The sequence below is a fragment of the Lutra lutra genome, chromosome 17 (assembly GCF_902655055.1).
Source record: "Lutra lutra chromosome 17, mLutLut1.2, whole genome shotgun sequence".
NCBI classification, from domain to species: Eukaryota; Metazoa; Chordata; class Mammalia; order Carnivora; family Mustelidae; genus Lutra; species Lutra lutra.
In genome coordinates this window covers 28219379-28235988 of record NC_062294.1, presented here as the reverse complement: position 1 = coordinate 28235988, position 16610 = coordinate 28219379, and the positions used below count along the sequence as shown (strand labels likewise).

General features: G+C 53.2%; 1 protein-coding gene across 3 annotated transcripts in view; it reads left to right on the top strand.

Moving 5' to 3' along the window:
• The window catches only part of SLC6A2 (solute carrier family 6 member 2), a 47323-nt gene extending 38300 nt beyond the window's left edge, over window positions 1–9023 (top strand). For all 3 annotated transcript variants that reach the window (XM_047712370.1, XM_047712371.1, XM_047712369.1), the window contains 6 exons: window positions 783–911; window positions 1409–1508; window positions 2875–2975; window positions 3315–3482; window positions 4772–4843; window positions 5446–9023. In XM_047712370.1, the coding sequence (XP_047568326.1) occupies window positions 783–911; window positions 1409–1508; window positions 2875–2975; window positions 3315–3482; window positions 4772–4843; window positions 5446–5469 (594 nt within the window). In that variant the 3' untranslated portion in view covers window positions 5470–9023. The remainder of the gene's footprint in view (window positions 1–782; window positions 912–1408; window positions 1509–2874; window positions 2976–3314; window positions 3483–4771; window positions 4844–5445) is intronic.
• The last annotated feature ends 7587 nt before the right edge of the window (window positions 9024–16610 follow it).

The following is a 16610-nucleotide window of genomic DNA, read 5'->3' as shown; positions in this document are numbered from 1 at the left end:
CCACAAACACTCAGGGTCCCATTGGTTTCTTAGAACCTTTTACTTTACGTAGACCACATTAGATTTACCGACCTCTAGGTCTGCTCCCACCTCTGGCCTGTCACTTCCGCAAGTTTGCCAGAGTCTCAGGGTAGGGCTGGTGAAGGAGGGTCCCCTCGCTGCTTCTTCCTTTCAGTCGGTAGGTCTGCCGGGGGCACTGTGTTAAGAAGGATTCTGAGGCCACTTTTGGGCTCACAGGAAGGAATCCCAGTCGTGGTTAATACGGTCTGCCGGGGGCCCAGGGGGGTGTAGAGGAAGAGAGGGAGGGCATGTGTGCTTCTCACCTGCCATCCCAGGCTTGGGGTGTCCCTTAAGTAAGCACATGATTAGTACTCACGGGAGAGCCTTTCATGAAGACTCTGAGAGGGGGCGTGCAAGGTGACCCCTTGCTTGACAGTTGGAAAGGCAGCCAGAAATCCTTGTCACAAACCACTGCCTCAAGTTCCAACCGCTGGCAGCTCTGCTCTGAGAGTCGCTTCCAGAAAGACTCTTACTTCTACACAAATAGGCGACATGCGTGAGCAGTTTGGCGTTTCATCGCTGCACCCTCCTAGGCTCCTGAGCCCCGCTCAGGCGAGTGTGTGGGACAGCAGATGGAGACCTGCTGACCAGAGGGAGATGGGAGTTTTCTCTTCAGCTTCTCCCCCATAGTTCCGAGTTCTGAGCCGGGTTGAGAGCAGGGCAGAGCCGGGTGGGCGGGCCGTCCCTCCTACCTGCTTCTCACTCCGCCTGGCTCTGTGCAGATGGGAGGCATGGAGGCCGTCATCACGGGCCTGGCGGACGACTTCCAGGTCCTGAAGAGACACCGGAAACTCTTTACGTTTGGGGTTACCTTTGGAACCTTCCTTCTGGCCCTGTTTTGTATCACCAAGGTGAGGAATGGCTGGGCTCTGGGTCACCCGGAGCTCTGGAGGCTGCATTTCAATCCAGTCCAGTCAGGAATTCCCAGCCATGGAGGTGGGGTGGGGTGGGGATGGAGGGGGTGCCAGGGTGAGCTCAGGGGAACCACAGTGGGACAGGCATCAGCCCTGCAGCCTGATCTCCCCAGGGCGACACCCCAGTGTCTTCAGTCTCCCACCTCTGAGCCTGAGGGATTCCAGGCGACTTTTTCAAACTGCTGATTTGTTTGAGGGGAAGCCAGAGTCCCTTTGGAAGCCAGCTCACTTGTTACCGGCTTGAACACCCACCCTCGGCCCTCTGGGAGAGCACAAATATGCGACATTAAGACAGTAAGCCCAGGACACTGACACCTGCCTTCGCAAACAGGGTTCTGAGCCAGTGCGACAGGGAATGGGGGGCTGGGATGGATGTGATAGTCAGTGGCCATTTCTGGGCAGGATGGCCTCAGACTTTCTCCCTCCATGCCCAGGGTGGGATGTATGTGCTGACCCTGCTGGACACCTTCGCGGCGGGGACGTCCATTCTGTTTGCTGTGCTCATGGAAGCCATTGGCGTCTCCTGGTTCTATGGTATGTCGGGGGGCCCAGAGCACATGGGAAAGCCTCAGGCACCACCCAGACATGCAAGGGGCTCTCCATTTCCAGGACAGCCGCTGCTGATTCTAGAGCAGAGCAGATGGCTTCTTAGGCACAGCCCCCCCCCCCCCCCCGCCCGCCGCCCTGCCAGTTCATTTTTGCCTTTGCACAGGAAGCTGCAAGGACCCCCCAGGGCCGCCCAGCGCCAGCTTTTACCGGGGAACGCAGATTCCCCCAAGCCATAAAATTCCTTCCAGAGTAAGGTGGCCACATTTAGCAAACAGAATACAAGACACCCAGTTACACTTGAACCTCAGATAAATGATGAGTAACTGTTTTAGTAAGAGTACATCCCAAATGCCGGATGCAGTTGTAGTTCAACTAAAATCACTTCTGTTGTGTCTCTGAAACCCAGATGGAACCGGGCAGCTCGCATTCTCTCTGACAGCCTTATTCTGGAGCTGAACGGGGAGAAGGTGTCACAAATTGTCACATGCGTTCCAACTGCTCCTTTCTTTCCCCACGAGTCACATCAAAGAGTTGATCAGTGTGAGGCTGGGCTCTTCCGCACAGTGACGTCACTGTTCTAGGAACCCGGCTGCCTGGCTGTGTCACTCAGGGCTGGTCCCTTCCACTCCTGGAGCATGGCTTTCCCTCTACAAAAATAAATCGGAGTGGCACATAAGGCAATACTATATATATATATATTTTTTTTTTTTAATTTTTCATTGACAAATAGTTGACATGCAGTGTTGTTTTAGCTTCAGGTGTATAACATAGCGTTGGGACACTCTGTACCTTCCTTGGTGCTCACCACCACGGTGTCATCACCCCTGGTCCCTGAACACTGTTCCTACAGTATTATTCCCTATCCTCCCTGGGCTCCAAGACCTATTTACTTACAAGTTGGAAGCGTGTACCTCTTGCCCTCCTTTCTCAGTCTCCCGCACCCCCCCCACCCCACCCGGGCCCGCTCTGGCCACCGCCCGTGTGTTCCGTGTCTTGAAGTGTCTGGTTTTTCACTTGTCTCTTTTTTGCTTTGTTCCTTTGGTTTGTTTTTTGAGATCCGGCTGATGAGCAAAGTGATATTGGTATCTCTGAGACTGCCTGACTTCACTGAGCACAGTGCCCTCTGGGGCCACCCGTGTCATCACACACGGCACCTACTGGGCGTGTCTTGGGCACCAACTAAGTGCCCGTGCCCATATCTCCCAAGTGCCACAGTGCCCGCGTATTCCCTCACTGCCTGGCACCCCCCACCACCCCTCCCGGGGTCTGACTCTCAGGGGTGGACTGCAAGGGGCGGCCAGGGGCTCTTCAGTGGGGGGTAGTGTGACCGACCTGCCTTGTGTGTGTCCAGGTGTGGACAGGTTCAGCAACGACATCCAACAGATGATGGGGTTCAAGCCGGGCCTCTACTGGAGACTGTGCTGGAAGTTTGTCAGCCCCGCCTTCCTCCTGGTGTGTACAGGGTGTCTCTGTCGGCGGGGCTTCCGGGGCCCAGGGGGCTGGGTCCGGGCAGGGGGGCCTGGGCTCAGGCAGACCGGATGCTAGGATGCCCAGCTCTGTTCAGAGCACGGGAGGCTTCCATGCTGGTGGGTCTCCAGCTGGGGCTGGGTCCCCAGGCGAATGTGTGTCACCTTCCCATGCCTCTTCTGTGTCTTTTGCTCTGTCTCCTTTCTTGTTATCGTTTCCTTCTTGAATACTTCCTGCCTCTCAACCTCCTCGTCTCTTTTTTTCTCTCCTGCCGCTGCCTCCCTCCCACCTGCTCCCCTCCGTCCCTCCCTGGTGTCCCCGCAGTTTGTGGTGGTGGTGAGTGTCATCAACTTCAAGCCGCTCAACTACGACGACTACGTCTTCCCGCTCTGGGCCAACTGGGTCGGGTGGGGAATCGCGCTCTCCTCCATGGTGCTCGTGCCGGCCTACAGCGTGTACAAGTTCTTCAGCATACGGGGCTCCCTTCGGGAGGTGAGGTCGGGGTGCGGGTCGGGCCGGACCAGCGGGGTGGGGGGAAGCAGGGATGGCAGGGATATCTCCAGGCATCCCTGATGGGCCGAAAGAGGGCAGACGCGAGGGCGCGGACACCAGAGCCACCGCGATGGCCCAGTCATGACCACGCCCCAGCCCGAGTTTTCACGCTCAGCAATAAGGACCTTGGAAAGGTAAAAGTAGCGCTTAGCACGGTGCCCGGCCCCGAGGAGGCGGTCCGCGCGCGCCCCCTGCTGTCAGGTTCTGTACGGCAGGCGTCTCCGCTCCAGCGGGCGTCCCTGCGGTTATTAACATGACCCTGGTGTCCCCTTCTGAGTTCTGTCCTGCCCCGGATGTCCCCATCTTCCAGTCTGCGCTCACCATGACCTAGCCACCTCAGCTTTTACCTGCCTCTTTCCCGAACCCGACACCCACCAGCCAAAATCAGAGATTTCCAGAATACATCTTCTCTTACCGGTGTGCATTGTATGTGCAGATACCCAGAGAAGGGTTTAGGAAACAGGGCCTTTCCTCTCAGATAAGGTCTATCCTCACTGGTTATTCAAAAGCGCTTTCTTTTATGTATCATGGTGACAGCCTCTGCCTCATGTCCTTACTTTGCAAGATAAAGCTTCCATTCCTTCATCCCCTCATGGCCTCGCTCCCCTGTCGTGAGGCTGCCTGGCCCCGGCAGGCTGCTGGCACTAGATGGGAACTCCCCAGAGCTCACATTCTAAGCCGGGGACAGACAGACAGATGAGGGTGGAGGGAAGTGAGCCATATGAGGGCTTAGGGAACAGGGTCCCAGGCCTTGGTCCTTGTGACTCATTTCCTGTCCTTGAAATCTCATATCCCAGAGCCTCTGGGTCACTGGGAGGACCTGTGTTTGGTGAGCTCAACCTGGGTCTGCTTGGAGCTTTTCATGTTTCACACTTAGGGAGCAGCGAGGGCTCCCCACCATGCAGTGACCCATCATGGACCCCAGTGAGCCCCCCCTGAGTCTGCACCCCAGGGGGCCTCCCCAGTGTCTGACCACAGTAGGCAGCCCAGATAACTCAAAGTGAACAGACCCACTCCATAAACAAGGACAGGGGGTGTCTTGTATGGACCTCCCACGCCGTTTCTGTGGGACTTTGGGGCCAACCAGGAGGTGGCCTGTGACTGGGTATGGCTGCTGGGCTGCTGGGCTGGTGTCCCTCGGTCTGGCTGAAACACACACACACACACACACACACACACACACACCCCACCCCACACACCCCCCACCTCCTGTGTCTGTCTTCTCACAGAGACTGGCCTACGGCATCACCCCGGAGAACGAGCACCACCTGGTGGCCCAGAGGGACGTCAGGCAGTTCCAAGTAGGTACAGGCTGGAATGTTCCGGGCGGGGGCCAGGCCCTAGCTGCTCCCCACATGCTGGCTGCACGCCCACACACCACAAAGCCCCAGGCAGCTGTGGGCTGGAGTCCCAGGGCTATGGTGTCAGAAAGGGAGGAGAGGGGCCTCTCCTCTGCGTCTGCCAGCTTCTGCTTGGCCTTCTGCTCCTTGGTCCTGGGAAGCCAAATGTCCAGTCTTCCCTAAGCTCTAGTCTCTCTCTCTCTGAGGGGTCATCACACCAGGCTGGGGATCTCATCTTGGAGGAAGAGCGGCAGGTGCATCAACACCACGTTGACCTAAGTCCTTTTCCCTGAAAATCCTTGGGTTGGGGTATAGGAGAGGGTCCTGGTGGGCCCCCTGTTTTCAGACTTGCTGTGTGACTTTGGGAAGCTTCTTCACCTTTTCTGGGCCAAGCAGGTAATCAGCCTGCCTGTTCTCCGGGGTCTTTGGAGGGAGGGGTGTGTTCTCTGCACCCCACCCCACCCCACCCCCTGCTTCCTGCTGCCCTTCCCGACTGGCCCTTGGTGCTCTCCATCCGCGCCCGCCTCTGGCCCGGCGTAAACACCTGCTGTCTTCCTCCGCAGCTGCAGCACTGGCTGGCCATCTGACCGCAGCCCCAGGGAGGAGCCCTGCCGCACCCACGTCCAGGTCCAAGCCTTCGCTACCACCCCAGACACAGTCTTGAAAATCCTCTCCTGAAAGATATGTCTTTCCATCCCTCGTCCTCTTTTCCCAGTTACAAATGGTTTAGCGACCTGGTTTTTACTCACCTTCTGTCCATCTGGCCCCGGGGTTGGGGGGTGGGCTTTGAGTTTGGATTGGAAAGCGACGAGGGACAAGAGGAGGGGAGGGAACAGGAAGAATGACTTCTGTTGAACCTCTTCTGTTTAAGGAAGGTCTCACGCAGCTTGGGATCTGGCCCAAGCCGAGCTCCGTGGCTCGGGCAGAATTCCCCAAAACGCTTGCTTGTAGTTTGGGTCTCAGAAGAAATCCTGTCGGCCAAATCAGAGAGGGGATATTCCTTTTGGTCAGACGCCATAAAACAAAACCCAAACAAAAAGCCTGCCTGGGTCTGGGGCGGGGATCCTCTTGCCACCCGGTCAGCGCTGTGGTATCTGAAACTTGGTGGGGGAGCTTGGGTTGATTTGTCTCTGTCTTGGGTCTGCGGATAGACGCTTTGGGGGATCGTGAGCAGAAACCATCACAGTTTTCACTCTGGCTACATTGAGTCTGATGTGTGTGTGTTCTGGAACATTCTTCCTGGGGAATCCCACCCAAGCAGGGTCCTAGGGCTCTTCAAGTGGTGGGGGGGGGGTTGGCCCCGAAAACCCCCTCTGTCTCTCTTCATGGTCTGGACTTGGCACCTGAGGGTAAAGTGGGACCAAGTACAGAGCAACCTAGTCACTCCAGTAGAAGGGAGAATATTCTGAGTTGACGGAGCCCTTGGTGGTTTTAGAGAATGTCCTGCTTGAGTTCTGTTACACGTTCGCGCGTGGCGCCGCCTGGTGGTGATGGTTAGTTCCAGCTCCTTCAGAGAACCGATCCGTAGTTTGGTTAAGTTGGTGGCGTCTGTTTGGGGTTTCTGTTTATGGTTTGAGTCTCTTCTTATGCCCTCGCTGGAATTCGAGATTCAGAAGTTCTTGTTGTGACTGTGGAAGCCCCTGTTGAAGAATCTTGGGCCAGAAGTCAATAAATACAGGAGCCACTCATCCTGGGAGTGTAGGAAGACACACATCCGGAAGGCGCTTTGCATAAAACTGGGGTGTCCCCTGAGCCTGACAGTGGATCATGCAGTTTGTGGAAGATGGTTCTGTGGGGGCCTGCTGGGCGCAGCGAGGTGGTTTTTCTCTCTCAGGGTCCTGAGATTTCCCTGCTAAGTCAGTGTCCGTGGGTCATTTTTTAGAGGCAGGAGGGAAAATCAGAAGCCCTTTGATCTTTCCGTGTAAAAAGTCTGGCTCAAAGTGTAGGACAGCCCAGGTGGCAGGTGTCTTGAGCCACTGTGGAAGGCGGGGCCTGGGAGCGGAGCATCCAACGGAGTAGAACAGTAAGGTGGGGGTCTGGGAGATGAGGGCGGGATGACCTGTCACGGGTGGGATCTGGTCCCATGAAGGGTAATTCCTCGCTCAGGGTTATGCTCGTTCTCCACAGAGTGCATGCGTCCCCGTCACCTCCTGTCCTCCCAGCTTGGACCACAGGGCCGGTTTCTGTCCCCATGTCCCAGATGGGAACACGAATGCCCAGCATTTTGGGCACTCTGGTTCAAGTGTTGTCAGCTACCGAGGGACCCAGTCAGACCCTTAGGTCAGATCACCTGACTCTCAGCCCAGAGCTCTCCTAAATGCCCTGTACACTAGGGTCTCCCCCACCCAGGGCTGTCATGAAAAATAAACAAAACCCAGTCGAGAGGCCAGGGAGGGTCTCTTAGCAAAAGAACAGTGTGTTGGAAGAAGGGAAAGGGGAGAGGATGTCACCTGTTCTCAATTAGCTGGTTGGCAGAGGGGATCATGGTGCCCTTCCTGATGAACGCGGTCGCCTTGGGGAACAGTGAGGGGTGACAGCTGAGTCAAGCTGGCTGAAATGAGGGTGAGCAGGAGAGCCTGTGCATATCAGAACAGGGACAACCTACAGAGGGAACCTGCCAGCTGCATGTGGCCCTTCTGCCTCCAGACATTTGTCTCAAGGGTGAGTCGGAGATGTGGTGCTAGCGGACCCGTTGCCAGACCAAAGCCATGGTGCAGCCTTGTGGCGGAACAGGGCTGCTGAGTCTGGGTGAGGGGCGAGGGAGGGGGGCAAGCCTGGGGGCCCCCCTCCCTCCCCAGGGTGGGGTGGTGGGGGTGGGCGGGGAACTCTGGAAGCCCTTGGAAGTTCTCGTGGAGGTGCCGGCAGAACTCTGGGCTCACCTCCCACCCACACTTAAGCGGAGTATGTCCTTTCTCCTGAGTCACGTTTGACTTCTTTTTCGTGGCCTTTTTTTGATAGCAGAGGTTCCCCAATGTGAGGGTGCTCCTGTGTACTGTATAGGACACTTTTGCCTTTTCCCAGATTTTTAAAGGATTATTATTGTCCATGAAATGTACACTATCTGTTCAAGACCCGCCCCCCCCCCGCCCCGCATTAACATCTGCTCGGAGTCCAGTGGTTCCGTGTCCTCCTGTGGGGGTGCGGGGGTCCTCATTCTAGATGCAAGGGAGACAAAGGAGAAAGGGGAGCTGCCAATTCTTGCCAAATGTCCTGCTGAAGGCAAGTCCCCAAAGCTGCCTTAATTCTCGGCCGGCGGCCCCGCCCGGGGGGTGGGGGGTGCTTGGCTGTCTTGTGGTGTAGGACCCGTTTCGCAGCCATGGTGATGTGCGACAGAAACATGCTCACCAAAGAGGTCATTTCTTAGTAGAGAAGCCCGCTGAGCTCATTTCACTTATTTCTTTTGGAAGCCAGGGGAGGGGAAGAACAGAGAAAAGCATGCGCCATTCAGCATTTCCAGCCGCAGGGACCTGGGTCTATGGCTGCCTCACCGGGCTCCTGGGGACAGGAGAGATTTTTCTCTCTGGGTTTCAGGGCTCTTTGTCTGCAAGCAAGGGTTGGATCCCATAATCAAAGGTCCCGTCCAGTTAAAAAATGTTCCTGTCTCCATGAGAATATTCTTGTGCTAGATGTACCGTGAGGGAAGCACAATGTTTCCTGTAGGACTTTCCAGAACCATCCAGCGACTTGTAACCTGTGAAGTAGAGTCATGTCTGATGTCTGGCCTCCAGAACTTGGATTTTTCTGGACATTCGGTAGTTCCTCCTTTTCTGGTATGTCTTCAACAGATGCTGGAAACACTGGGTATTAAAAAAAAAAATCCAACCCTTTTGTTTTGAGGATGTCGAGGGTGACGTGTCACACCCTTGTGAGCCCCAGGATCCACAGCTGTGCGGGCGTTGGCGTCCTTACTGCCACCAAAGACACTGGTGAATGTGAAGTTGCTTTTGGGGTACCCGCCCTCATCCCTCTGCTTCTCTACTTCTGTGTAAATAAGGATTGTTCCAGTGGTGCCCTCTTTGTGTCATGGACCGTTCCAATGTCATGCAGGTTTCTCTGTCTGGTGTGGATTTATTTCCAAAGCTGTTCTCTTCATGGAAAAATAAGTGTGCAGAGTAATAAAGGATATTTCCTGTGCCACGTATCTGGTAGTTGGGTTCTTTCTCTCATGAAAGTAAAAATGCTACAAATAACGTAAGGCAAAGGAGGGTGACTGCAGTCAACCTCCAGCTGGTGAAGAAAAGCTTCTGGTCATAGTGGTCCACCTCTCACCCAAATAACTCTTTGTATAACCCATGGAACAGGAGAGTGGAAGGGGTGAAATCTGTAATCCCAGCTCTAAGAATGACACACTTTAAAAAATTTTTTGTTTGTTAATTTTTGACATTCAAGCTACTTACTAAAATAGCTACATTGGTTTTATTTCTTAAGATGTATTTTTATTTAAATAGAAAATGGATACCAAGTAACACGAAGTTAGGTATCTAGCTTTGCTTTTTCATTTCTGGGGCTGAAGTTCAAGGGAATCAGAATCTTCAGTTGGGAAAAAAAAGAACCTTCAGTTGGGTTACATTCAGTGCACAATTAATTAATTGTGTGTTAATGCATGTGTGCATTTTTCTGGGGAGAGGAGGATACATTAACACAAAGCCCTTGTGGCTAAGTACTAATGTTATTACTTTTAATAATTATTGTTATTATTTTTATTATTAGTTTTAATTTTTCATTATTTTTAAAGTGACATCAATATAAACAAGGTATTGCTATCAGGGACTGGGTGGTGAACCCAAAGGCTGAATTGAAACCAATAATAGGAAGTCCAAGAAGAGAGCTTACAAGATTAGACCAGAACAGAGAATAGGCTAGAAGTGGTGAGCTTCCCATCACTGGAGATATGCAAGCAGTTAGCCCACAGTGTCTCTTGGGTAGGTTATGGAGGGGACTCAGTGCCCTACAGGGGTGGGGGTGAGAGGTTGCACAACCTCTGAAGTCCTTTCCATGAACCTCCTTTGTGGAGAGTCATGAGCCCAACCGCTTGCAGCAGCCTCGGGAGAAGCAGATACACTCGTGCCAACGATCTTGAGGTGCGGAGTGATGTGGCCTGTCGAGCTGCCATTGGGCAGACATCCCAGGGAGGGGATTAGGATTCCAGTCGTTCTGTTTGAAGTCCAAAATTGGAGTTAGGGTTTTTATAATGGATCAAAAGAAAGGCAGCCCCTTCCAGCCGTTTCCAGCCTTCCCTTTGTGTGTGCTGACATTTAATGAGTAAACCGCCCCGGCGGGTGTAGAGGAGGGAGGCTGGGCCAGAAGCAGAAAGGGCAGCAATTCTGGGGACGATGGGGTGCCCCGCAACCCTGGCTGCTGCCCTATGCCCTCAGCTGACAAATGTGGCAGGAGAAGCCCGCACAGGTGAGCCTTGCTTGAGGTGACCCGCAAGTTTTTCCCTGTTCCCGCACTGAATCACACCCCTGGCCTATTTGTGGAGAACTATAGCTTCGTTTCTGTCCCCTTCCACAGGCGCCGATAGGTGTGAGGCGCTCTCTTTGGGCCTCAATTTATTCATCTGTATAATGGTCAGGGGTTATGAAAACTATTTATGGATGGACTTCAAAAACTTCTAGATCCTTCTGAATTTTGGCTTTGATGAGTTTGTGTCTAGAGAGAATGTGTATGCTCATCAGATTCTCAGATGTTTGAGACTCATGGAGATATACACACACACTCACGCGTGCACACACACACACACACACATAGCCTTTGGGGGCCTCTCTCTGCAAGTGATACATGGTGTCGGTCTCTGTTCTCCAGCCCCAACCAAACGAGGATTACAACAGAGCTTATTTCTGAATGTCTGTCACCCCATTCATGCTGAGTTTCCATTGAATCCATCCCACATCCAACATGTCCTTGGTTTTCCCGACAGTGACCCCTCTAGGTAGGCAGCGATAACCACAGTGTGCCCACTGGACAGACGAGGAAGTTGAGGGCCGGGATTGACAGGTGACCCACTCAAGGACACCCAGTCACTGAAGGATGAGTGCTGGGGCTGTGGGGAGGACTAAATGTTCACATCGTGTTCAGAGCAGTGCCAGTTCTGCCTGAGTTCGTTGTTACATGTTTAAAGCAGGTCCATCTCCTGCTCTAGGAGGAGGAGTCGAATGTCCATCTCCTCCCCCTCCCCCTCCTCTGCCCATTTCAAAGGCAGCCCGGTCATTGCTGTGTTTTCCTGCAGCCGAAATGGTGTCTCTGTTCCTTTGTCCCCTCCTTCGGCTGGTGCCGCTGAGGTTTGAATTGGGGTCTGGGTAGCCACATCCTAGTCTCCCTGTGCCCCAGTGCACGTGACCACCTGGGCAGGGAGTTTAAGCTTCAGGAAATACCAGGGCCCATGCGCTTTGCCAGGCAACAGCCAGCCTTCTGCTGGACCGGCCTGCCCTACAAGCCCTCCACTGTCAGCCCCCATTAGGCTGTGGTATGGGAGAGGCTCCCCCAGCTGGGCAGCGACTCAGGCAGGACTTGACCTCAGCTCCAGCCCAGAGGAGGAGCAGATAGGAGTGTGGCAACTGGAGACTCCCGGATAATCTGGCCACTAAGTGGCTTAGCAGCTGGTGGCCGTGTCTGCCTCAGGCCTGGAAGGGGCTGAGCTGGGCCCGACCAACAGGGCCAGAAGGCTCCAGGAAATCAAGGAAGACCATCTCTGTCTCCAGAGGAGGCCCAAGCCAAGTCCATTGCCTGGACATACCCAGGAGCCGTAAAAGGATTGCTGGTGAGCAGAGCAAGTCCTCCTAGGAGGGACAGCCCCCACCCCCCACACCCCCACCCCCCCGTAGCTTCAGGTCCAGGGGAACAGCTGAGGATGGGCAGACTCGGAATCAGAAGAGGCAGGGCCTGAAGCAAGCCCAGCCCCTGGCCACAGGAAGTGGGATGCCGACCTGGGAGGCCATGGTCAACCCAATATCGCGGCCCCTACCTGCTGCCCACCTGACCTATTCCCAGGTCTCTGCTAAGTTTCTGTTCTTGCATGACAGGCCCCCAGACTCCCCTGACCCCCATCTCCAGCCACACGCAGTAATACCTTATCAGTAGAGAAGAGCAAGGGGGTGGGGCGGTATCTGAGGCCTTCCCACTTCCCAGGTAAGGACGGGCAAGGCAACTCTGACATTTCAATTAGCCATAGAGTCAGATCAGGGAGCATGGGAGCCAAGATTAGAACTGTTGACTAGACTATTACACTTAGAGAGGCCCCCACTGGAGGTTTGGAATGAGAAGGGAAACATAAGGGGTTCCTGGCTTTCTCAAAGAGAGAATGGGGACTTTTCAGTCTCAACAGCCATGGATTCCCAGGGGAACTGAGACCTTAGGAGCACAAGCACCTTGGACAAGGCCAGACGCACTGCGCTGACATTTAATGAGCCAACGCAGTGGCTTACCCAGTGACAGTTACTGTTCTAAGTGCTTTGCAAATTTCATCTCACTAAATTCTCCTGATGAGACCATGAGGCAGTGTTATTATCCCCCATGCACAAATGGGGGACACTGAGACACAGAGAGTTGAAATAATGTACCAGTTGGTGACATTGGGGTTTGAACCCAAGGAGTCTGTGTTCTTAAGCACTCTGATCTGCCATCGTCCCTGGTCCCTGGCCATGCAGGCATAACTCTGTCCAACTGGTAGGATCGTGGGTCCTCAACTAGTTCCAACACCCTCCTCATCACAAACAATCTGTAATCCGTACACACATAGATAATTTACATATATGTGTTACATATGTTTGTATGCAAACTAACATACTTAAATATGCATGCATTTAAATGCGTGCATATTTAAGTGCCTCCAGTGTGCTCAGAAGCAAATGACTTGCACTAGGACACCACCATGAGAGAGTTCACCTTGAACAGAGGTTCCCTGTCTCCCAGAGAAGCTAGCTATACCCTAACCTCATGCTCTTTGTTTCTTTATGTCGGATACAGGTTCCCTTGGGCTCCCTATCCATCTCCTCTAAAGGTTAGGATAACAAGTGTAACAGGCATCTAACTACGGTCCCTGAACAAATGAGGTTTTCTCATTCTCTTATGTCAAGTAGGCAATGGGCCAGGGAGAGGTGTGCTCCTCAGCGGGAAGAAGATGAGAAGCATCTTTTGTCGCAGAGAAGAACTTCTGAGCGGGTCTCTGCCTGGATGTGCCCAGAAGCCTGCGGTAGCTCTGGAGACACTTAAGAAAGCCATCAAGGATTTGGACTGCTTCTAGTTTTCTATTCCACCATCCATAGCGTATGGTTCTCATGCTCCTGGAGAGAGAGAGAGAGAGAAAAGAAAGCGAATCCACCTGCATTTGCCTATCTTTCAGGCAGGAAGAAGGGAAACACAGAGAAAGGACAAAAGGCAGAGGCCAACTGCGTCCGCAACCCTTTACTCTGGAGAAGAGCGGGTCTCGCGGATCCCTGCCCGGATGTCAGTCTGTCTCACTGTCCAGACCCATGTATCAGGGCAACTTCTAGCTGTCAGGGGAAGGAATTTGTCGCTGGGTACATTGTGGCCCTGCACAAAATCAGGGTTCTTTTAGGAGGAGGGCAAGAAGGATATTAGGACGACCCTGATCACTGCCTCTGGCTCCTTCCCCCGGGATTCCACCGTCTGCTGAGAACGGCGGGGGCCCTTGTGGAAAGCACCCTGATCGGAGCAGCCATCGAGAAGGGCTTCTTTGTCCCATAGGCTGAGATCAGTTCCTATCCTGGGTGGGGGCGGTGGGACTCAGGGCTCAGGTCTTGCAGGGTGAGGACAGGCAGACCTCGATTGGCATCCACAGAGACCCCTTGAAGCTGGCCGAGCGAGTGGGGATGTATATCTGCTGAGCTGAGCTGTTTCTGCCCGCTCCAGCTTCCTTCTCACTTTCTCTGACCTGAGGGTACCTTAGCAACGGAAGAAGCTGATTCACGCCGAATATGGCCGTGGCCACCAGATGGCGCCAACGCACACTTCTGTTGCAGCACAGAGGCGGAGGAAGGGGGCGGGAGGAACCAGGGGTCTTTGTTCTCCTGACCCTCCTCAGAGCCTGTAGGAACCTCCTCAACACCTCCCCGAACCAGGGGAGTGAAAGGTCATTCTTGTCTGGATGAAAAGATCCATTTGGTTTGTTTTGTTATATGTTGGGTGGATGTATTTACTCATTAACTCATTCATTCTTTGATGAGAACCATACCTAGTCCTAGTACATACCAGAAAGGAACTGGGGTGGACAAAGAAGGAGTAACTCTTGTCCCTGACGAACTCTTAGTCTAATGGAGGACGCAGATGGTATGCTGACAAGGAAACATATATTGAGCACTTACTGCATGCTTATTTGTAACCCACGGATGTCTCCCCAAGACCTTCAAAGTAAATCAAGACTCCTTCTTCATTTCATACCCCCTCTTTGCTCTGGTCATGCCATACTAGCTGCAGATGTGTCCCCAAGGACACCCCGTGCCCCTGGGCCTTGCCCCTTGGGCCTCATCCCTTGGCCTTTCCCCATCTCTCTGAAACCGGCTGACTCTTATCTGTCCCTCATGTCCCCCTAAAAGATAATAATAATAATAAGCCTTTCCTAACCTACCCAACTCACCAAACTTGCCACAATTTGTTGAAATGATCTTTCAGGGGACCAGTGGCCTGGGGACAGAAGGCAGCCACCACTTCTATTTCTCTCTCCTGTGTCTAGATGAGTTTCTGGCACATGGCTGGTCCTCAGTAGATGGTTGCATTTACAGAGGGGAGTGAGACAAGGCCATCTCAGAACCTGGCAGAGAAATCATGCATGGAACCCCACCTGGGAGATCGGAGAGGGGTGCCCATGAGAGGCGGTGCCTGAGCTGAGTCGGGAAAATTCCAGGTCATGAGACTAGCGAAAGTGACAGCGTGGACGCATGGAAAACTCCAGAGATATGCAGTAGATCCACGTGGAAGGGCCAATACAAAACGTAAAATACAGATGACAGGGCCCTCCCAAGCTGGAGAGGGAGATGGAACTTTTTCCAGAGGGCAATGAGGAGCCATTAAAAAGGTTTAAGTCGTGGAGTAATGCGATCATACTTGGGTGTTACGTGTTGTATCTGGAGGTGATTGCTGGGTGACAAACCACCCACAAAATGTAAAACAATAGCCATGTATCTGGTTGATGAGTCTGTGGACCACCTGGGAAGTCCCGCCGACCTGGGCGGCCTCAGTTGAACTTGATCCGGCTCACCCAAGTGTCGGCAGCTGAGGGTCAGGCGGGCTGGTCCGCGTCGGCCTCAGCCAGCTTGGCTGCCCTCTGTGGGGTGTCTCATTCCCAGCAGACTGACCTGGGCTCATTCCCATGGCAGTGATGGGGGTTCCGCACGTAGGCACAGCCTCTAAAAACACAACATCACTTCTGCCATATTTTAGTGGCAAAGCAAGTGAAGAGGCCAACCCAGACTCTTTAATGAGTAGAGCTTCAAAATCGGATGACAAGGCGGTCTCCAGCAAAGTGAACACGAGGGTGGCCATTCGGATGGATCACTCTGGCTCCGTGGCACGGAGGCTAAGGGGAAGGGAGGCCAATTGGGAATCGTTCACTGGTCCAGGTGGGAGGCAAAGGGCAGATCCTTTACAGAGAAGTGCTACACGAGTGGAGTTTCCTGAATGTTTCTGAGGTGCCCGGAACTGGATTAGTTGGAGGCTGGGGAGACCACCAGGGCCAAGAATCACTTCATCTTAGGGTTAAGTAGGAGGAAGACAAGGGAAGGGCCTACCCAAGCTGCCGCTGCATGGTTAGGAGTCTGGAGGCTGCAAGAGACCAATCTGAATGCTGAATGCTGACCCCTGGAAGGGTCAGCTCTGTCACAGTCACCGCCCCAGGGAACATTGCTAGGGTCTCTTCCAGGGGTTATGGTCCTGGATCCAGCCCTGAAGCAGGTGTGGCTATATGGACACTGCCCACTAGATGGCAGCAGAGAACAGCCAGTTAAATGGGTACCTTTGGCAGGAAGTGGATGACTCAGGAGAATAGGATGTTTAAAGTGTTCCGTTAAGGAAGGAAGGATTGCTCCGTGGGCTCAAGTTCTAGAACCAGACTGCTAAGGTTTCTATCCCAGCTCTGTCGGCAGGGTGGGCTTCATAGATGTGAGACCCAAAGCCCCAGGCTCATGATTGTTTTAACGCTCTGCTGTTGCCATCTTGAAATTCTTAATAATTTTTAAAGATAAGGGGCGCCTGGGTGGCTCAGTCATTAAGCGTCTGCCTTCAACTCAGGTCCTGAGATCGAGCCCCATAGCAGGCTCCACGCACAGAAGGAAGCCTGCTTCTCCTGCCACTCCCCCTGCTTGTGTTCTCTCTCTCTTTCTGTCAAATAAACAAATAAAATCTTTTAAAAAGTAATAATAAAGGCTTATTTTTATTTTACACAGAAAATTATGTACTTGGTCCTGTCTGCCACGTCCTTGTTGAGTTTTCTTGGTTGTTAACGTTCATGAGGTTGATAGCAAGTGTTCACCTCAAAGTGTGGCTGTGAAGATGATATGAATAGGAAAAGTACTTTATTATGAAGACACATAGAAAATATTTGGTAACTTTTAGTTACTGTTCTTCTTATAGGAGTCAAAGGTATATTCAATGGATCACTGAAGGCCGAAGAGCACTTTGACCTTGTAAAGTTCCATCTGACCACCATCTATCGGTCCGTCCATCTCATCACCTGCGAAGGCCTACATTTTTTGCCATCTCCAGGAACCTAGCA